Below are 22,705 nucleotides of genomic sequence, written 5' to 3'. Positions count from 1 at the left end.
GCTTTGTTGGGTTCGTTTTTCTATTGTTTTTGTTTATTTTCATGAGGACATGAAAATATATAAGTTTGGGGGAGTTTGATAGGTGTAAACTTTACTTGTTTTTGTTGCTTAAATTGTTGTGCTTTTGAGTAAATTTTAGTGTTAATTCTCATGAAAAGTATATATTTATTGATATAAATATAATTTTGACTGTTTAAATATTTTTTTGATGCTTTTGTTGTTTATTTTGATGAAAAATAAGGATTGGATACCATCAAAGACTTGGACCAGGCTCAGCGGCGCTGTTCTGCAGAGAGTTCGCGCCCGGGCGTGAGAAAAAGGGCGCCGGGCGCGCTTTTACAGAGAGTTTCACGCCCGGGCGCGAGAAAAAGGGCGCCCGGGCGCGAATTTACAGAGAGGTTCGCGCCCGGGCGTGAGAAAATGGGCGCCAGGCGCGACTTACAAGGATGCGTGGACGCTCGTCGAAGATTAAGCGGACGCTCGTCACATAGCGAGCGCGACGCTCGTTCAGGGCGCTCGTCCAAAGCAGAGGACGCTCGTCCAGCAGAGGAAGCAGAGGATGCTCGTCCAGAAGAGGACGCTCGCCAGCAGACGACGCTCGCCAGCAAAGGGCGCTCGTCCAGCAGAGGAAGCAGAGGACGCTCGTTCAGCAGAGGACGCTCGTCCAGCAGAGGGCGCTCGTCCAGCAGAGGGCGCTCGTCCAGGACACTCGTCCACGCTCGTCCAGCAGGACGCTCGCCCAGCAGAGGACGCTCGTCCAGCAGCTCGTCCAGCAGAGGACGCTCGTTCAGGACGCTCGAGACGCTAGTCTAGAAACGGACGCTCGTCCAGAAAATTGGACGTTCGCCCAGCATATTGGACGCTCGTCCAGAAAATTGGACGTTCTTTTTAAGAAAACCAGATCCAGAATTCGGAGGGCAGATCTGACGGGGAGGAAACCAGGGGAGACGCTGCAGCAGCTGCTCCAAGTGCTTCCATGGTGGAAAACCACCAATTTCCACCATCCAATCCATCATTTCTCTCTTCTATGATGTATATGTGTAGCTAAAACTCCATTTCACTAGGGTTGAGAGTAAATTTCTGAACTTCTATGTAATTTTTCTATTAATGCATGAACTTGTTTGAACTATGTGTTCTATCCTTATTATTCATGCTTTTGATGGGAATCTGAGCTATTTGAACGGTTAAATCATTGGGAAATGTATGAGACCGCGGACCTAGGATAGAACTGCTAAAGGATTTCGAGTCCTAGACATAGGAGGGAATTTTTAGTCATCTGTGACATTGTGTTTAAGGCAAATCTGATAACTGAATTAGCTAAGGGATTAGTAATTTAGTTTGAGTGATTATGAACTGTCATCTGAGGGATCAGGGGCTGCATGCGCCTAGAATGTCGATGCTTAATTATGAGGAATTGTGTTAGTAGAAGATTACCGGAGTGATGAACTTGAATTTCAACCCCAGTGAACTTTAATTCATCTGTTTTTACCACTTTAATTTCATCTGTATGCAAATCTTACTTGTGTTGTAAAATTAATCGCTAAATTAGTAAACTTTAATCAATCTGTGAATCAAAACAAATCTCTTGGGAAAACGATTTCCGGACTTACCGGTTTATTACTTGTACGATTCGGTACGCTTGCCGAGGTCTCAACACTCAGCATTGGGTGTTATCCTAACACTCTAATGGTCTTTCATTCTCAAATAGAGAGGATTGATACATGTGGTAAGAGTAGTAGGAGGTCCTAGTATAGGCGCTACCTAGAGGCCTATCACGCGGTAACGGACTAACTTGTGTGTGTGTGGTATGGTGAAACCCATTAGCAATGACTTTGCAAAGTTGTAGAGGTCACCACAAGTGCACAACCCGCTATAGCTTGGTATTCATTCTAAGTTCGAACAATCAGTTTAGGTCTTTGCATATTAAGATGATTGGGTTGATAACTTTATGTGTGGTCATTGTATGATTTATTATAAATGATCTTTAACTTTTTTGTAATCTAGTTTACCCTTTCTTGTATTTGTGTTTGTTATTCTGTTTCTTGGGTTTTGGTTTGGCGATAATCATTCAGTGGGTGTGAGCAGAGGGTGATGAGATTTTTGTTAAGTAGGCATTAGATGGTGGAGCAAGAGACATATAGCCTCCTTAGTTTTGTTAGCACTAGTTTGTAAATAAAGTAGCTTTTATAGTTGTTTTGGGATGACTCTAAACCCTACTTTATATTCCTACCTAGAGTAACTGTTTTTGTTAATATTGGACTTGTGAAAACTCTTTTATATAGTACTCTAATATATTTTTGGGATGTTACAAATATTATCCATCAATTACAAATAATTATTTATAATAAATTTAATGTTTTTTACAATAATTATTTTAAAAATTATATAAATAGTTATGTTTATAGATTAATTATGTAAATAATTTTATACTTAAAATTATATAAATTAAATTCTTAAAAGAGGTTAAATTGTTATTTTCATAATGAAGTGCTTAAACTTTCTAATATTGCCTTTCTTTATAAGTCAAACTCCACAGAGAATATATATTTAATATTTGAATCTGAAATTTATTTGAGATTAAAAATCATGAGTATATTATCATCCAATAATAAATAACTTTTGGCATGCTTAAGAAATCTATTGAAAGGTGACATACAATTCAATCGCTATTATTTATTATAATCTTTTATTTGGTTCTTATATATAAAACATTATTAAATTTAATTTTACCAATTACTGTTTGTACTTTCGCTGTTGATACTTTATTTTTTATTTTAGTCGTATACATAATTTATTTTCTAATTTAGTCTTTTTGTATAAAACTTTATTAATTAACTTAATTTTGTATATAAAATAAATTTACTCACTTCCTACAGAAAAGTTTATGGATCTTTAGAACATATTTTTAAAACGTTAAAATTAATATTTGACATGTTAAATATATTAAAATAAAAAAATTATTCATGTATTAATTTATGGGTGAAAAAAAAAGAGGGACCAAAGTTCCTCCATCTCAAAAAAACATAAAACTCTTCCATTAAACACCAATATAATATTTTAATTAAATAACCTATTTTGAAATTAAAAATAAAATTAAATATATTTTTTTATTTTCAAATTAGTATGAAAAATTATGTTTTGTTTCTAAATTAAATTATAAAATATAGTTAATGTATTTTATAAAAGTTAATATAAAACATCAATAAGTGAAATGTTTCTTTTATAATAAAAGGTTTTATAATATACTAAAATTATTGGTAAAAAAGATTTTATACTTTTATAAGAACTAGGGTTGAGAAGAGGATAATCTCCTTAATCCTAATGTTTGTTATAACATTATTGATCCTTTTGTAATAGCTTTCTGTTGGACCTATTTTACGTCTAAGGACAAAGAAATTTGCATTAGTGTGCCCTAGGCACAGGTTGTTGATTGAGGTTCTCTAAATCAATCACTAGTAAAAAAATGGGATTAGAAAGCGCAGTATACGCTTCGGTTTAAGCGAACCCGAAGCGTATAATAGTGCGGTGGCAGAGTTGTAATAATAGCTTAAATATATGCTTCGGTTGTCCTATAACCGGTGCCTAAAGCATGCTACTAACTCGGTTCTACATAAAACCGAGGCATAAAACTATGTCCAAACCTGCTCCGCTGACAACTGTTGGGTCTGACAAGAGCTACTAACTCGGTTTGCCCAGCAACCGATGCCTAATGCGCACTACTAACTCGATTTTAGACGAACCGAGGCATACAACTCTTGCCACCTACCTCGGTTCTCACGTTAACTCTTCATTTTCACTTCTTCTCTCTGTCCGTGGTCTCGGTTCTCACATTAACTCTTCATTTTCACTTCTTCTCTCTGTCTGGTCTCCCATTCTTCTTCTCTTCTTCCTACTCACTCCCCTCGTGCTCTCACTCCCCTCGTTCCTCCGCCGCTGTACGTCCTCCGCCGTTGCCTCCGTCGTTGCCTCCGTTGTTGCCTCCGCAGCTCTAGATCCACAGCTCCAGATCGCCATCGCCAAGCCGTTCCAGATCGACGAGCCCTCCATCGTTGCTGCGTCCGCCGCCGCTGCGTCCGTCGCCGCTGCCTCCGCCTCTCTAGATCCACCGCTCCAGATCGCCGTCGTCAAGCCGCTCCAGATCGGCGAGCCATCCGTCGTTGCTGCCTGCCTCCACCGCTCCAGATCGCCGTCGCTAAGCCGCTTCAGATCGTGTTGCCGAGAGGGAGGCTTCGTCTGGAACGAGGATTGCCGTCGCAGCGGCGGTTGACGTCGTGGCCGAGGCCGACGAGGAGACGAAAGCGTTCGTGGCGGATTGCGGTTCTCTGATTTCTATTGTGTTTTTTGTTTGATTGATTCTCTGGGTTCTCTGATTTCGATTGTGGCTATGCCTTGGTGGAGTTAGAAGTTCAGGGTTCCATCAATTGTTTTCTCATTTGATATTCAACGTTGTTCTTCAAATGGTTTTGGGAAAGCGATATTTTAGTTTAGGAACCGTGGATGATGAGAAGGCAGGGAGATGTGTGAAGGCTGTGAAGGAGTTCATGCGTCTTTTCGGGGTGTTCACAGTGGGAGATGATGTTCCTTGGTTGAGATGGTTTGATTTTGGAGGCCATGAGAAGGCCATGAAACTGCCAAGAAAATGCATAGACAAAACAAGGCTTTGGGTGGAAAGGTTGATGGATTTCAAGATGTATATATGTTCATACATGAATTTCGATTTTCTGTTGTAACTTTTGTATAATTGTTGATGATGACGAAAAAGAAAAAATCACTTTACTGCCTCGGTTAGATTTAAACCGAGGCATAAGCACTCATCATACTACCTCGGGTGGAGTGAACCGAGGCATAAGCACACATTTTTTTGACTCGGTTCACAACCGAGGCATAAAGCTTATCATTTTTTACCTCGTTTGGATATACCTCGGTTGCAGAACCGATGCGTATAAGCGAAATCAACCGGTGTCATTTCCCTTCATTGTACTAGTGAATTTCCCAACTACACGAAGGTGTAGGTGAAGTGCAATCACATGGTTTTTGTTTTTGGAGTCTTGCGAGATGATTTTGATTATGTGGGTATGGCCTTGTCCTTGAGGTTTCATATTTTTTGCCCTCATCCAAATCATCTCAAATATGTGGCACAAAAACATACTTTTCCATAAATTCTCAATAATGCATCGATATTCCCTTATTACAATTGTCTTCTCCTTGTACAATAGAAGATATAGATTTTGACAGATTGTTGAGCATGTTTATCTTGTTGATTTGTAAGATTGGAAAATAATTTGTATGGATGTATTCTATTAACAAAAAGGATAAGTTCCTCACGAACTTAGACTTTTGTAAGAGACTTGATGTTGTTTGGAAGCATATGGGTCAATGGAGGGCAATTCTTCTTAGTAAAGGATTCTATGAATTTTCTTTATCTTCGTTGGAGGATATGAGGAGAATTTTGGCAATTAGAACTTGGAACTTATCTCCTAGCATTTTTCATATTTTTGCATGGACAAAGAACTTCAGTCAAACACTAAGATAGAACATCCTAGCAAACCAACTCTAAGCTAAAAGAAACACGAGAACCCTAGAAGGACACAAAGCCATAAGTTAAGAAAGAAAAATGAAACTACAACTGCTCATGAAATAGAGTAGAAAACAAAGGTATGAAACAATAGGATAAAACTCTAGTTGGAAATAGGATAGAACTCTAGCCAGAATGAATATACCCAAAAGTTATAGGTAATCAAAGACAAATAACTCAAGGCTCTAAAAAACAAGAAAACAACTTAGGATAATAATAAGAAAACAACTTAAAATGAAAACACAAGACTTAGAGCCTGAACCTCAAACACAAAAAACCTAGAACCATAATCCTCAACATAGAAAAACTTAGGAAAACACTTAGGTTATTAGGACATAGAAAAACATCTAGATCAAAACACCTATACGCATGGCTAAACATTGTTGTGGCTAAAGCATCTAAGAGAGACTGAGTTAAATGCTCAATGCTTATAATACTTGGAATAGGTATTTAGCTTCTCTTGAGAACAAAATAAGTCAAGACAATGTATATGACAAAACATATTAAAAGACATGAAAGTAAGCTTAAGCAAGTCAAACATTATCTGTCTAAAAAGAGACAAAAGCTAAAGAAGTGTTTACTTGACTGAACGATGTCATGAACTTAACAAGTACCTCATCTCATGATGAAGTATATATATACGCTTGGTATCCTTAGAATTAAGAATTTAATTGTAAAATGCTACCTAACGGTGGAAATTCAAAAACCACTTTGTTATTCTAAAAGCATTAATTGACATTAAATGCTCAACGTTCAAAAGCAACAAAAGTGATATTTGATAAACTGATTGAACAGCGAAATCAGATTAGAAGTAGGTAATAGAAAAGACAGTCACAAAATGTTCTATCCCTAGGAAACAATAATATAAAACAAATCTAAAAGAAGTAAAACACTCTCAAATTAAAGTGATAACAAAACACAAGAATCCTAAAATAAAAGATAAAAACATTAAACATTTGTTACATATGTATCTATCTTGTGCAGGACAATCACTACGAACGTTCATCTTATAAATGCCATAATGAACATTGAGAAAAAGACAAAGAGGACTACTGATCAAATTATCAAAAATTGTGCCAAAAGATAAGTCAACATCACTTTTGATAAAAGCTCTGAAAAACACGTATGTTCTAACAAAAGACATCATCCTATGACTGACACCTACACAAATAGCTAGAAAGGAACATTTCTTAAGAATAGCTTCGTTAAACGGTCATATTGACAAATCCCAAGGCAAGCATCATCACAACGGATATTTCCTTAAGGTGTATAAATAGAAGACCAGAAGAAAGAAGAAGATGATGATGAAGATGAGAGAAAATATAAAGATATAAAGATATCTCATCATCCATTGAGCGAGGAAATCTATTTGAGCTATCAATGCCAAATTCCTACTATCATAAGGAAAAGAGAAGAGCTCAAGAAAAGGAGAACACTCTCAAGCTTCATCAGAATATCCACTTAAAAAAGAAGATAGAGTAAAAGAGTGAAATACAAAAGAAAGTCTCTCAATCTTCATTGTAATATTTGCCTGTGTTTACCACATGAGAGAAAGAGATAAAAGAGCAAAGTAAAGCATCCCTCTAATATTCATTGTATTAAATGCTTACTTATGTAAGGTGAGAAAAAGAGAGATGAGGAAAATACCTGCGAGTGTTTATACTGCATTGTATTGTAATCAAATCATCTCTACGGGATATAGTTTGAACTACTTGTAAGCAATCGTTGATTGCAATTTTGGAGAGAATTAAAACACTTACAACTTAACTATGAGAAGTTAAGGAAATCTAGGCGAGATTGTCTAGTACCAGGTGTGGTATGAATACTCAACTGATCTATGGTAACTAAAGGTTATTTGTTGATCAGGGATACTAGGAGTGGTGAAGAATACTGCACAACCAGGAGTGGGTGATACTGAAGGAAATATCGACGGGTTGTTGAGTACTAAGAGTGGTACGAATACTTAAGGAAATCTCAACGAATTGTTGGGTACGAGGACTGGTGCGAATATTCAACTAATCTAGGGTAATTGGAGGTTATTCACTGATTAAGGATACTAGGAGGGATAAATAATACTACACAACTATAAGTAGGAGAAATTAAACTAGACACAGTTTCTTAGAGGTACTGTGAGCGTCTAGGGATACCAAGAGTGGTGAATAATACTACACAATTAGGAGTAAGTTAAACTCAAATTGTACTTCATTAAATATCTAATGGAACCCTCTAAGTTAACTTAGAGGAGAACTAGATGTAGCCTTAACAGGTGAACCAGTATAAAACATTGTGTGTGTTTTAGTCTATTGATAAACGATGTAGTCTTGTTAGCTTCTCCTATGCTTCCACTCTCTATTACTACGCGCTACTCCACATAAGATTACTGCCCACGTTCAAACTTGAATATGTTGAGTTGGTCAAGTAAATGATCTCTCTTGGAAAACGTTTACTAACCATGCTTACCAACTCATAAGTGTTGCATACATCATGCAAAAAACTATAGAAGCACTATTCAACCCCCCTCTAGTGTTTCCCCGTACCTTCAAATAAAACATGACCACTACCTTTGTAAGAAAACTCTACTAAGAGCTCGTTAAGTGGAAAACCACTTTAGCAAAAGTTCCCCACTAGCACTAGTGCATAATTGGCCTTTAACGTCACCTTGTAGACATCAGACCACAAAATAACCAACGTAAATTATTGACCGGTGGCATTTTCGTAAATAAGTTGGGCATCTAGACGTCGGTTAGGGGGGTCCCCGACGTCTCTAATATTATAAACGTCGGTGCCCCTTCTAACAGACGTTTATATGTCTAACAGGTAGATGAAAAGTTCTTTTTTTCTGCCATATAGACGTCTGATACCGCCATCCTGGACGTCTATATACGATTATCGACGTCGGCCCCCTACAACAGACATCTATATGCTTGACAGGTAGGTGAAAAGTTGTTTTTTCCGCCATATGGATGTCTGATCCCGCCATCCGACGTCTAAATGGCCTGACAGGATAGGTGAAGAGTTGTTTTGGACGTCATATTAGTGAGGTCCCTAACGTCTAGTCAAGAATAGACGTCGATGCCCCCCCCTGTACCCGACGTCTGGTTTCCTGTTAAATCAAAAATCTAACCCGCGGTTACAGGCACTTCATCGTCTTCCTTCTCGCCTTTTCTCTCCGCGACATTGCATGTTCAAGTGCGTTTTGTCTCTTTTGAACCGTTTAAACTTACGTTTACTCCGATTAAATTAGTCTTTGATGGATTATCTTCCATTTGAACCGATTAAAATGAGTTTTCGTTGTGTTTTGGTGCAGTTTTTCTCGTGTCTTTGGGTAGCGTAGTAGCACCTTCTCCCTTTGCTAGTTTCCTCATAAGGAAAGCTTGCGTCTTTTGGATGGCTTATAGCATTTCAACCCAAAATCGAACCTGGGTCCTTGCCTAATTCTCATGTCACCGTATTTGTTTTCATTGCCGGTTGGAATGGAACTAGGCAAGGACCCAAATTCGATTTTAGGTTGAAAGGCCATAAGAGGTCCAAAAGACGCAAACTTTTCTTATGAGGAAACAAGCAAGTGAAGAAGGTGCTACTACGCTACCCAAAGACACGAGTTGTAGTAGACGTTGGTTAATGTCACTACCTTTGTAGGAAAACTCTTCACTAAGAGCTTGTCATGCGACCACCATGTCCCATGTGGGACACCCTCTACCAAGCTAGGGTTACAAAATTAATCACCCAAGATTAGCTTAAGTTAGACACAAATATTGCCCTACAACATAAGCAAGTTTATTCAAAAATCCGACATACTTGGCCCTTAATACAGGGCCTAAAAAGAAATCCTACAGTATTTGACCTTAAATATAAGGTCTAGAAGTATTACATGATGGCCAAAGAGGAAAAGCTTTATTTCACCTTGCATAAATGACTCTAGCTCTTCTTGAATGTGTTTAGGGGGTATGCCATCAACTTGGGAATTTGTTTATGGTGAAATGACTTAGACTGAACTCGTGTGTATTCGATTTCTTAAGTCTAAGTATCAAAAATGGTATTAAGGATGTATATGATGTTGTTTTTCAAAATATTTTTTGGACACTAATTAAGGGTTATTGTATTAATCTTTAGAATGATTGTTGGTGTTCTAACATTTGTCTACCTAAATTTGCTAGAATTCCTTATTTTGACAGAGTAAGATTATATTATGTTGTTAGTTCAACTTGGACACATACTCACAAACTTGTTTTTTTGTTAATTTATGTGATTTTTCTTCTTTAATGATTAATGAGGATAAAGATATACCTAATTGCATTTTGAATGATACTAATGCATTTTCTATAAAAGTTGTAAAAAAAATTTACTCTTTTGATATAAAATGTGTGAAGTGAAAAAACTTTTTAGTTGGATAAGGTGCCACCAATTAAATCTTTAGTTATTTGAAAGTTGTTATATAATTGATTACCTGTTTATTGAAAGTAAAAAAAAAACGAATGATTGTTGTTTAATTATTCTATTCTATATGGTTGTGGTGTTTTATCTTTATTATTATATGAAAAATATATTGAATTCTAAAATATGCTATTATACTTAATATCTTTTAGTGATTTAACCAAATTATATTTTATATTTATCTACTATTTCAGAAGTAATAAACTATTCCATTGTATTTATTCCGTGGTGCATCCTCATAGCCAATTTTTTCATTTTAATTATTTTAAGTGGCAAAAACAAAACGGTGAACGGTGATTCATTTGCGTCCCTAGTTTTTCCCGCTGTAGATCAAGTTTCACACGAACTTTTCCATTACTTTACACTGCTAGACGGGTTCAGATTGAAACAGCCACTGGACAACCAAACACTCCCCCAAAAGTTGAATCGCCACACAGGAAAAAGTTCAATTCCAATGTTCAACGTTAGAATTGTTCTCGGTATCGTTGTGTTTCTGATTTACAACCATGCCGAATCAGCTGCAGAACACCGTCTGCCTCGCGTTGTCACTCCACTTCCTGCGCCTAAGATAAGCGACCTTCCTCAGGTCAGTTTTCAATTTCTTTTGTTATGTTTTTTCTCAGAGATGGTTTTGGTTTACTTGAAGAAGAAGTATGACTCGGTTCAGTAACAGTTTCAAGGACAGCACAAGGAGAGTTTGTATTGGGGAACGTATCGTCCTCAGGTCTATCTGGGAGTTCGTGCCAGGTTCATTCCTTCAAATTCTCAATCCAAACACTTCTTTGGTTTCCGTGTCTGGTAAAAAGAGCATAATTTCAAAAATTAAAATAAAACTAGCAGTGTGAGATAAAAATCGAGAAATATTTTTAGTCGAAGGATAAACACTTTTCTGAGACCGACTCTATATATTTTATCAAATAGAAAATTGATTTTAATTTTATCTATGTAATTAATAAAGAGATTCTCTTTTAGTATGTACAATTTTTTTAATTTCAATTTTTAAATAAATAATTTTGAAATTTAAATAAATATTCATAATAAAAAAAATTATTTATATAATAAAATAATTACCAGTAATAAAATTATAAAAATATTTATTTTTATAGTTATCGTTTTATGAAAATTATTTATAATATAATAATATTTTTTATTTTAATAATTAAAAATTATTTTATAATTTAATAATAATTTTTATATCAATAACTATTATACTCATACTTGTTTTGTTATAATAGTAAAAAAAAAGTAAGGAGACGCATGTGATTCCTAGAAAAAGATAAAAGGTTTTTAATAAAAATGAGAAGAATACTTTTATTATTGTCTTTATGATAATACATTTAATAAAAGATAAAAACAATTAGTTAAAAATGATAAAAATAATTATGTAACATTTTATGCTATTTAATAGATAATTAATTATTAAAAAAATTAGAATATTTTATTTATTTAAGCTGTTTAATAAAATTGATTTTAATAATGAGACTACAAAATTAAAACCTTTTGTTATAATTGATTTTATATGTCAATTAGTTAATCACTTGAAATGAAATTGAAAACGTTTAATATTGATAACTTTGACAAACTAATAACTTGATAATTATTATTATTTTCTTACAATAATACTAAGTACGTATGTTATTTTTATAACTTTGTCAAGCTGACACTTTTAAAAGCTGAGGCTTACCTCCCCATGCTAGTTTTAGATAGGACTGATTTTGGACAAACTTTTTAAGGTTAAAAACATTTAGTTTAGGAGAATCTAATATGTTCAATTTTTTCAATTTTACAAATATTTAAAAATAAAATAAGAAAATGGTGTTGCTGAATCTAACCAAAGTTTAATTTAGTGCCAACCTATACGAGAGAGAAAAAAATGAAAAAGAATAAAGAAATTAAATTACTCATTTACCATTTTATAGTTACAACCTTCTCCGTTTCAGTTTTCAATAATGACAATATTTTTTTTACAACATTTTAACATTATCTATGGGTCATTTTGTGATTGGTTCAAAATTATTCTATAATCAATAATAATAATCATAAATACCAATACAGATTAATCACAGAATGACACGTAAATGATGTTAAAATGTTATAAAAAAATATTGTTATCATTATCCTATTTGAAAACATCTTCTACTAATATGAATTCATTTTTTTTAATCCTGCTCGAAAATATTTTTTAATATAGAATCTAGGAAAGGAAGTTTTGTAACAATAAAAATCAAATGAGTAATTAATTTATTCCTTTTCAAAACCAGGCACTTACCTTTGTTTTTCTAGTTTATTGTCAAAACATTTAGTCATTTAAAATATAATACTAATTTTGCTACAAACAATTTTACATTATTTATTGTTTAGTTTTTCTATAATTTTTAAAACCATTCAAATTACTTTCATCTAATATATTTAACAAAATCATATTTTCATTAGTACAATTTATAAAAACAATGATTGTAAACATTTCTTTTCACATTTAATTCAATCACAAATTATACTGAATGTGTATTGCGTAAAATTTGTTTGGTTTATCTGATTGAACTGTGCATCATACAGAAAAAAAGTCAACATTTGACTGATCAAGCAAGTATTCTCACTTTGTTTTTATTTTTGGGGGACTTTAGGTTGTGGTGTTGATTGTATTTCAGGACTCCAAAATCTTTGATTGCTGGATTGATGTGGATTGTCATGAAAGATAGCAAATATCACTTGCGGCATGTTTGCAAACATGAGGATGGCCTAAGTACTTATGGTTGGACTAAGCACAATGGACGTGATTTTGGACATCAAGTGCTGGTTGACCAGGGCATCACCTTGACTACTGAGTTTTTAAAATCTAAAGAGGAAGGCAGTGCCTATGGAGGGGATTGGGCAGTTCGAATTAGTGTGCAAGCTCATAAGTGGGTGATGTTACCAACTTCATACCACTTTTACAGAATTTTGTTCCTAGTTTTTCCTTATATCCAAGTAGATACTACTTTCTCTCTATTCAACCAAACAATTCTCACCTTACTCTAACATGGTATCTCACTCTATTTTATCTTTAATTGTTTTACCACTAGAGCATCTACAATATTTAGTCTCGGTTCAGAATTTCACACAACTTAGAAATATGAACAACTTTGTAATTATACAGTGATGATAATCTGTATTTGTAGAGTCGAATTGCATTAAAACTTATATTCTAATAGTAAGAAGAGAGGAACTCATGGCACCCAACCTTTGGTTTGATTTATATACTAAATTAATGATAACACATTGATTTTAATTTTCCAGCTATTGTTTCCCTGCACATGTCTCTGCGTCTAATAGTATTGATTTTAACGTATTGAGTGTCTTTGTTCTTGTCCAACATCAGGTCCAAGTGGAATGAGGAATTTGGAAAAGGTGCCCACCTTTTTTTCTATATGGCAGACGAAGGTGCTAATGCTCTAAATTTAAGTAGAGAAAACTTAAACATTCTTGAGGATTCTTTACTGGCATCTGGGTCTCATGCGGACATTGGAGACTGGCAGCTTCATCTGAAATCAATGGTAATGCTTGCTTGGAAATGGTGCATGGTCGAATATTATTTTTTGTGCAACTCGTACTGTATTCTTTGGAGGTTATGTTAATTAATCATGTAGTCATACTACACTCTTGAAAGAAGAGTGCATAATATCTGTTTCCATGAAACAGTTGGAGAATACCACAAACCTACCAATCTACACATTTTGAAGCAAAATATGTAACATGCCCTTATTTAGTATCTTAACTACCTAGATCAAAATTTCCAGGCCTCCTTTTATTGCCCTTAATAAACTCATACAAACTACTCTCTTGCCCGACGTTGAATACCTGTAATTTAATTTCTTATGCTTGGTAATAACCGGTTATTCTCTTCCATATGTTTTTCTTTTCTCTTTTAGGATGATTTGGAGCTGCATTATTCTGGATTTCGCACTCCTCATTTTCACAATTTGTCTGATCTTGTCGAGGAAAATCTTTCATCACAAGTACGTTGGGGTATTCAGTTCAATTTATCTAATGAGGTTAATGCTTAGCATATGTGGTTGTCGAGGTTAGTATTTATTTATTTTGGGTCTTGCCTTGATATCTCCACTTTTGTGCCGTCTTAGTAGATAAGAAAGAATGCTCGACTGCTGCTGTCTGACTCATCAGATGATTCTCCAAATGTGTTAATTTTTCAGGTAATATATACAATTTAATTGATATGGAAGCGTATTAGGCAAGAAAAGAAAAGTATCCGGAGAAAAATTGGAACTTTCTTTATTGGAGAATTCTTCTCTGAAATAACTATTTCCATGATGAGAAGATAAATCTGAATGGTTGATTACAGATGTCCAAGACTTGAGATCCTAGTATCTCTTCACAAACGAACTCCTTTCCCTTCCTACATTCTGTATATATCAGTATAACTTCATAACTAACTTATAACTAATTCTCCTTGTTACAAAGTCTCATTAACAGAGGTAGACCCACAAGAATTGGGCCTAACTCTATTTCTTCCACTCATAGCGTCTTATTTGAATAGTACATCCCTTCCAACATCATCTCTTCAACTATTATCAAAAGCATCTTCCCATATGGTTTTTCTATCCTTTGCACTTCTCATTCTTTTATTCATGATACAGATTATTGGTGGATTTTCTTTCACAACAGATGTTATATTTATCTCTGGAACTTATTCAGAAAGTTCAAGAGTGGAAGAGCGTGTCACTAGTCTTTCAGGTTTTATTCCATTCTGTAGAGTGTTTATCCAAAATATGTTTTCATGTTTAAGAAGAGCAAATTTTTGTTAGTTACTTGTTGCAAGAATGTTGAAAATATATACTTTAAGTATATGTAAATGTAAATTTGAATTTAAATGAGTTGGTTTTTTATGTTTCAAATTTTAAAACATTCTTTGGACAGAAAGAAAGATAATATGTTCTGTCTAGATTTAGAAAATTAATGTTAAGATATGGTTAATAGTCTATTGTTTGCTTTATATGTAGAGCTTATGAATAAAGTATTGTTGAAGCTCCTCCAACTAATATATCTCTTGTTCTTCAAAAATATATTTTTAAAAAAAAAAACCAACAAAATTGGTATCAAAGCTATCTCCCAAGTATTGTTAGAATGAATACTGAAGGTTTCCATTGCTTGATGGTAAACATTATGATAAACGGGAAGTAAGGAGAGGGTACTATAGAAAGGGAAGAAGGACTGATGTTTTCATTTTAGGGAATGTCCTGTGAGAAAGGAAGCTATTTTCCTTTGTAAACGTTCGCAGGTTCCTCAAACATCAAAAGTGAAAGGGATATAAGCATTAAACTTGATCCGAGAATTTGAGAAACAAAGAATCAAGGAAATAGAAAATAATTAAGGAATACTTTGACAAGCTTCTTGGCATAGTCAACAATGTAAGGCTTCTTGATACTGAATTTTCAGATGATAGAGTTGTTCATATAATTCTAGTCACAATAATCGAAAATTTAAAGTCACAATTGTGTCCCTAGGAAACCATGGGATTTATCAAGCCTTACTCTAGCATAATTGTTGATCAATACACTATAGACACGAACAGAGAAAGGTTACGAGACAAGAAGCATATGTAGAGGGAGCTTTACAATAACAAATACAATAGAAACAATAATACATGTTTCTTTTCGCATTGACCCTATTCTAAGAAGAATGATCACCTGCACAACAAGTGTTGGTGAAGGCCATATGTAAAATCCCACAAACGTGATGAGTTGGGACATTTGAAAAAAAATATGCAAGTTTCAACATCAGAAAAATATGCAATTAAGCTGTTATATGTGTGTGACGGTTATATAGGTTATGTGACAGACTTTTAGAAGGCAATTAAGATGTCAGACTATATCTTGTGTTTTGATAGAGGGGACTCTTTGTTAGGGAAAACCCTATGTCTGTATTTAAATCTACCCTAAAACCAAATCATTTCTATAAATTCTCTAGATTCAGCGTTTTTATTTGTTCAACAATTTTTGGTTTATCTCAGGATTCTTTTGCATTAAACATTATGCATATAAAGAGAATGGGACTACCTTTTACTGAATTTGTCGAATATTTTATTCTGATTACATTATCTTTCGAAATGCTAAGTATGTGTAAATGTTGTTTTGTTCTCGATGTTAGGAACCTCATTGTCCAATCAAATGAAATATAAAGAACAAGCATTTGATGAAAAGTTTGACAAAGTTTTCAATTTAGAAGAGAAGGTACTAAGTTCATTGCCCTTTGACTTATTTATTTTTTTATTAGACTATCTCTCGTATTGAATTATTCATGACTCTTGTTTAGTCTTTTGATGCGCTATGAATGTCGGAAGTTAAATTTAATTAATTAAATTCATTCAGAAGTTTATCTTAAAAATGAATTCTTTATCGTTCGTAGTAATGAATTTCCAGGTGGATTCAGAATCCATATCTGTTGGTAAGGCAGCTGTTGGAAACTTATTAGGTGGCATCGGCTACTTCTATGGCCAGTCAAAAATTGCTGTCTCGGGAATCGCCAATGTAAGTTTCTTTAGTAGTTTAGTCTGTTATTTATAGTTCTTACGGAAGATTTTTCCCTTGCCACCCCTTAAAAGCATATCACTTGACACGATCGAATACTATCGTAATATTTCGTGTGCTCTATTTACCACTTTGTAAAATTAAAGACGAGAGAAAAAGTGCAACATTGCACCCTATGTGAGACAGATTTGGAATTTAACCCGAATCTTAGGGAGAAGCGGTAAATATACTAGGTTTTTCTAATGTGTTAGGATCTAAAAGAATCAGAAGATGTATTCTGATTAATACCTTAAGTTGTTATGCAATGTTTGAGTCTTATAAAATGTTAAATATTATTGATTTTAACTACATTCTGTTTTTGAGCTTGTAAGTATTTAATTTTCTAGATTTTTAAGACTTTTTAACTTGTTACACTTGTTCTTTATTTGTTACTATTATTTTAAAATTCAGTTTAGTTACATTATTTTAGAACCCGGATAAAATTGTTTGGTACATATATGTAACTACATTGCGAGATGCGAAACATAAGCAAAAATAAAAACAGGTTGTAGGGGAGTCGTTATATAGATTTGATTATGGAAGTATACAAAGGGATGTGTGTCGTGCATGTTAGACATAGATACGTGAGACGAAGTGTCGTGTCCGTGCGTCAAAACTCATCATAATCGATTCCATGTTTTTTCTTGTTACCTAAGCAACTAGATGAGCCTTGTAACAGTTTAGAGAATCATCAAAATTTAGTTTAAAATCATTTGCAACCTATGGGTTGATATCATGAGAATACGAGACAATATCCCATGTAAGCCATTACAAATTTATCTCATCTAAAGTTTTCTTGAAAAGTCCGAAGTTCCTTGTTCATGGCCCTTACCTACCTCACATATTTAATGGCTTGGGAGTAACAAGAATAGATATGCCAGAGAGAGAAGTTGACTTATGAGAGGAATCATACTTGTCCGGGTGAATATTTGTGAGGTGCTTGAGAAATTTAACCAGATTGTGTGGTATAGGAATAGGTGGTGGGCCAATCCATGATTTCTCTAACTTATTATTAGGAGAAAAAATCATTTTAATTAAGGAGAAAAACAATTCTAATTCAAATACATACCTCCGGAATGGAGTGAGTGCATTGATTGTTCGTCATCCTTTTTGTTGAATCCAACCTGTTGTTAGTGAATTAAGAATTGGATTCTATATAGAATATTGTTGAGACAATTTGCTAGCAAAGGCTGTATTTATAAACGCAATTGTATTGTGCAGAACATTGTTTGTAAAATTTCTTTGGATTATGGTTCTTTTATCTATAACTCAATTAATCTCTCTGATGAGTTTTCTTTGCTCAGTGGATGAATTTAGGTTAGAAAAATATCTGGTGTCAGTTGATGGTCAATATTAATTTGCATTTGTTTGTCATATTACAAATTAACTTCTCATCCTAACACGTGGTGTATCTAATTAATGAGTGTCAGTGACTTTAGTTTTCTTTTTTACACCTTCATGTTTCCCTTTCCAGATTGGAGATCATGTTAATTATATATCATATTGGCCTGCTGAGCTTTACACAGCAGTACCATGTCGACCTTCTTTTCCAAGAGGATTTTTATGGGATGAAGGTTTTCATCAACTTATAATCTGGTGAGTTTCTCGTGCAAACAGTATCCTTTAAATAATCTGTGATATTTAAATATGCTTTATGTGATCTTGTGCACATTAACCAGGCGTTGGGATATCCATATTTCACTGGATATCATCGGACACTGGTTGGATTTGATGAATGTTGATGGATGGATACCTCGTGAACAAATTCTCGGAGATGAAGCACTGAGGTGTAGTTGAAAACATTTAGTTTAAATTATTGCTGTAAATTTAAGTTTTTAGGTGTTCTAATGAGTTTAGATTCTTCTTCACTTGCAGCCGGGTCCCTGAGGAATATGTTCCTCAGCATCCTACTAATGGAAATCCTCCAACTCTGTTTTTAGCATTAAGAGGTATATGTTTATGTTCCTTTTCTATTTTCCCTTTTTCTACTGTCCCTTTTCTAGTAATAACAATCTCTATTGCTTTCAAGAAAACAAGTCTTTATTTCAAAAAGAGGGTTTAGCATCACTTAGGCTTCGTTTTGTTGTGTGTGAATTTTTCTGTTTCTCTTCTGTAATAAGTACCCTTGTTAATTGTAACACTTTTTTTGCGTGTTCTTGATATAACTGTTAAATGGCATGTGTCGTCGTTACAGCTGGTTTCCTGATTTCCTGATTTCTGTTTACAAACATAAAAACTTGTGTGACTATAAGCCACGTTACGTTTGTACTCATTTCAATTCGTTTCTAACTTTTGTTATTTTAACTAAGAACCTTGTGTGGTTCAATATTTACTATTTGATAAATAAGTTTTTTTTAGTAGCTTGTAACGTTTCACGTTTTTTAAAATAAAACTAGAACTGTCATTTTTCAAAACTATTAAGATTTTTATTTAGAGCATACTTTTTTATTTTATTTTCTTTACCTATTCATAAGACATGATTATATTTTAACTTTTTTTGCATGAAATATTATTTTAATGTTTTACTGAAGAAAGTATTCAAAAGATAGAAAACAAGATGATTTTAATTATACTATTATTCTTTAGATACTTTAATATTATATTATTTAGCATATTTATTTACTATTTCAGGATTATACGTTGTTTCATTTTTATTATTTTTCGTCATATATTTGTATTTTTAAAGCTATTTTTTTAATTATCTTTTGTCAGTTTAAAACTAAGTTATTTTTACTTATTTTAAATTTGAATAGAAATATGATCAAATATAATATAAACTTAATAATAAATACTTAATATGAAAAATAAAAAATTTATAACAACCAAACGTAAAATAAATATAATTCATCTACAAATAAAATATTATAATTAAAAGAAATACCCATAAAATATATTTTATCAATAAAAAAATAAATTTTTTATAAAAATATTGTATAAAGAAATCTAGATCAGTAATGTTTACATTTTTAAGCTACTGTAACTTAAAATTCCACCTAGAATTTATATGAACTAACACCTAGTAAAGATTTCGAGGTGATAAAAATTAGAAAAATAAAATAAAATTAATTTATCTAAAAGTTAATTTGTAAAAAATTTTCTTATGTAATTTTCTAATTTTCTATTTTTAATTTATGTATAAATTAGTTTTAACTTACCAAAAGGATTATGGTTTTTCTTCTTTTTTCTAAGAAATAGTTATAGGCAATTTCATCCAAACATATCCTTTTAATAATTTAATAAAAACTAGCTTAAGCCCATTCAGTTACTACCTACCGATTTTTTCAACTTCTAACTTTCGAGCAAGGTTAGGTAAAGATAGTGTAGGTGTTTATGAGTAATAACTTTATGGAAACCATTTGACAATTTATATGAAGTATATTATATGAATAAATGTTACGTTAAGTCGGAAATATGGTTAACTTAGTCGGCGACGTTGATTACTTGTTTAAAATGTGGATGCTGCTGAAAAGTAGAAACTTTTTTATGCTTTATAAATCATCAGCAGCACGAAGATTCAATAGTAGAATATGAAAGTTATCGCCCCCTCATTTACACGGTTCGTAGCAGGGAACAAGATTTTATTTATTTATTTCTGTAAGTGGATTTTTGTAGATATAATAAATGGCTTGAAGAATAACGAGTTTACTGCAATGGATAAAACTGACATCCTTGCATTCCTGGAGCGAGCCTTTGTTCGATTAGAAGCATGGTTCCATTGGTTCCATACAACTCAATCAGGCATGCTCTATAAACGCACCTGTGTTCTTATTGTGCGCTGGAAATATATTGTTTTTGTGAACTTCCATCATCCCCTTTTACTATTACCAGGGAAACAGATGAGCAGCTACTATTGGCATGGACGGGACAATAAGACTATATATGAATTAAATCCCAAGGTTCATGCATTCTTTTCGCTCTCTATTTGTCTGCAATTTCAATCCGAACTATACGTATTGCTCAGCAGATTAACTTGACCAAAACAACCACTGCCATGCCCCAAATAGAAGCATTGCTTAATACAGTAATCAGTAATGAAGACACATGAAAAATAACAAACATTATTTCTGGCATTTTCAGACACTGTCCTCTGGATTTGATGATTACCCTCGTGCTTCACACCCAACTGCAGACGAACGCCATGTGGATCTTAGATGTTGGATATTACTTGCAGCAGAATCTTTGCATTCCATTGAAGAGTTATTGGATAAGGAAACTACGCCTGGCATGGTATGAATTCGAATAATAAATTCAACAATGTTTTAATAATGCGTTGTTAATTTTAGATGTCAAATAGCGTAAATGTACGCGGCAGAAAGTTGAATCACCTGAGTTAATTGATATATTTAATGAAATGAATGACGCAGAATTATGGTTACACTGCTCAATTGCTATCAGATATCGAGTTACTGAACCAGGTATTTCACCTTAAGGACCCGTGCAGCGTTTACACGCATTAAACCTTCAACGATGAACACTGCACGTACATGGAATATTTTCTCATTCTCCTTTCGCAATTTACAGATGCATTTTGATGATGCATATGGAGCTTATTTTGACTTTGGGAATCATACAGAAAAGGTAAACTGTCTAGTTGTTTACGTAAGGTTAACAATGCATGGGTCCTTGTTAATGTCTAGAAAATTGAGATATTCTTGACGTGCTAACCATGCTAGATTCAACTTAAATGGAAAGATGTGGACATAGGACACAACCATGCTGATCGCCAACTTGTCAGGGATGTTTCAGAGAGACCTGTTTTGAGATTGGTTCCTCACATTGGTTATGTTAGCCTATTCCCATTCATGGGGAAGATCATTCCATCTGTAAGTAATGAACCTATCATCAACATTTATGAAATTTTTATGCTAAGAATTATGAAGCTGTCCCTTGCTTGACTGACTTCACACTTGGATGCATATTTTATTGCGACCATCTCATTCAGGGATCATGGATTCTGGAAAAGCAGCTTGAACTCATTTCAAATCACAGCCTCTTTTGGACTGACTATGGACTACGATCGCTTGCCACCACAAGGTCTACAAATTATCCTCAAATGTATCTTTAATGGATTTACTTGAGTGATCTTGTTAAGCCTATGTCGATTATAGTGAACCGAAATCTAATTGCTTTTCACAGCTCCTTGTATATGAAATTCAACTCAGAGTCTGAGGGCCCATACTGGAGAGGTCAAATTTGGATAAACATAAATTACAGAGTTCTTTCAGCGCTCCACCATTACTCCAAAGGTAATATGAATAGAACAGGCCCTAGACAAAATTTCTGCAAATCTTTCACTTCATTCATACCTTTTTATGAATTTTGTAGAGAATGGACCATATCAGGACAGAGCCAAAGCAATCTACAAAGAACTGAGAAGCAATTTAATTAGGTATCGTTTGATTTCGTTTTGTACCGTTGTAATCTTGTTTACATATGTCCGTTGGTTTTCAAAAATAATTTCTGTCTCACTGCAGAAATATAGTACGCAATTATCAAGAGACTGGATTTTTATGGGAACAGTATGATCAGAATAGCGGTGAGGGAAAAGGGTCGCATCCATTTACTGGCTGGACATCTCTTGTTGTATTAATCATGGCGGAAGAATATGAGAGAGTTTAGCACATAATCCAATTCTCATAATGCTATCATACTGCAACAAAGCATAGTAAACCTCCACCAATTCCCTTGGTGAGTAATGAATAATGTAGCCATCATATGAATAGAACATGCATAGCCCTCTCGATGCCGGGAAGCACAAGCTCTGCAATGACATCAACATACGGTCCAATCTATTGTTCCAATCGCAAGCTTGGCAAATTTATTTTAGGTATAAATATAGTGTACATACTTGTAAAGAAGTATGTTCATGTTTCAAATTATGTGATGTTAATAAAAAAATTACATTTTTTCTACATGGATACTAATGTTTGTTATCAACTATTTTTATCTATTGAACAAAAACAGACAAAATCTCTTAAACATTCGGTACTCATCATCTATGAGAAATTGTATTTTCAAAATGTAACTCCTAGTTTACTTTTATAATCTTATAAGAGAAAAATAATGTTAAAGCAAAGTTCAACATCCCTCTAGTTTTGATTTAGTGTTTATTACAACAAAATATAAAGCATGA

General features: G+C 33.8%; 1 protein-coding gene across 1 annotated transcript; it reads left to right on the top strand.

The window, feature by feature from the left end:
- The first annotated feature begins 4,457 nt into the window (after nt 1–4,457).
- On the top strand, nt 4,458–22,486 carry LOC108326975 (alpha-glucosidase 2). Its single transcript, XM_052871816.1, has 24 exons — nt 4,458–4,698; nt 7,442–7,528; nt 10,204–10,595; nt 10,683–10,756; nt 12,658–12,909; nt 13,368–13,542; nt 13,918–14,004; nt 14,131–14,199; nt 14,644–14,740; nt 16,154–16,236; nt 16,426–16,533; nt 18,047–18,168; nt 18,252–18,359; nt 18,448–18,521; nt 20,185–20,310; nt 20,401–20,468; nt 20,650–20,799; nt 20,937–20,987; nt 21,094–21,150; nt 21,246–21,395; nt 21,515–21,606; nt 21,709–21,818; nt 21,898–21,961; nt 22,047–22,486. Exons 1-24 carry the CDS (start codon nt 4,458–4,460, stop codon nt 22,189–22,191), a joined length of 2,982 nt encoding a protein of 993 aa, XP_052727776.1. The 3' UTR covers nt 22,192–22,486.
- Nucleotides 22,487–22,705: the final 219 nt, after the last annotated feature.

The sequence above is a fragment of the Vigna angularis genome, chromosome 1 (genome assembly GCF_016808095.1).
Source record: "Vigna angularis cultivar LongXiaoDou No.4 chromosome 1, ASM1680809v1, whole genome shotgun sequence".
NCBI lineage: Eukaryota > Viridiplantae > Streptophyta > Magnoliopsida > Fabales > Fabaceae > Vigna > Vigna angularis.
This window is presented reverse-complemented; position numbering and strand designations above follow the sequence as displayed.

Bases quoted from the DNA above. Each gene is read 5' to 3' on its own strand.
- LOC108326975 (XM_052871816.1), top strand. From the start codon at position 4,458: ATGGTTTTGGGAAAGCGATATTTTAGTTTAGGAACCGTGGATGATGAG. The intron at 10,757-12,657 runs GTTCATTCCTTC...ATTGTATTTCAG, and splicing joins TATCTGGGAGTTCGTGCCAG to GACTCCAAAATCTTTGATTG. The intron at 12,910-13,367 runs GTGGGTGATGTT...GTCCAACATCAG, and splicing joins ATTAGTGTGCAAGCTCATAA to GTCCAAGTGGAATGAGGAAT.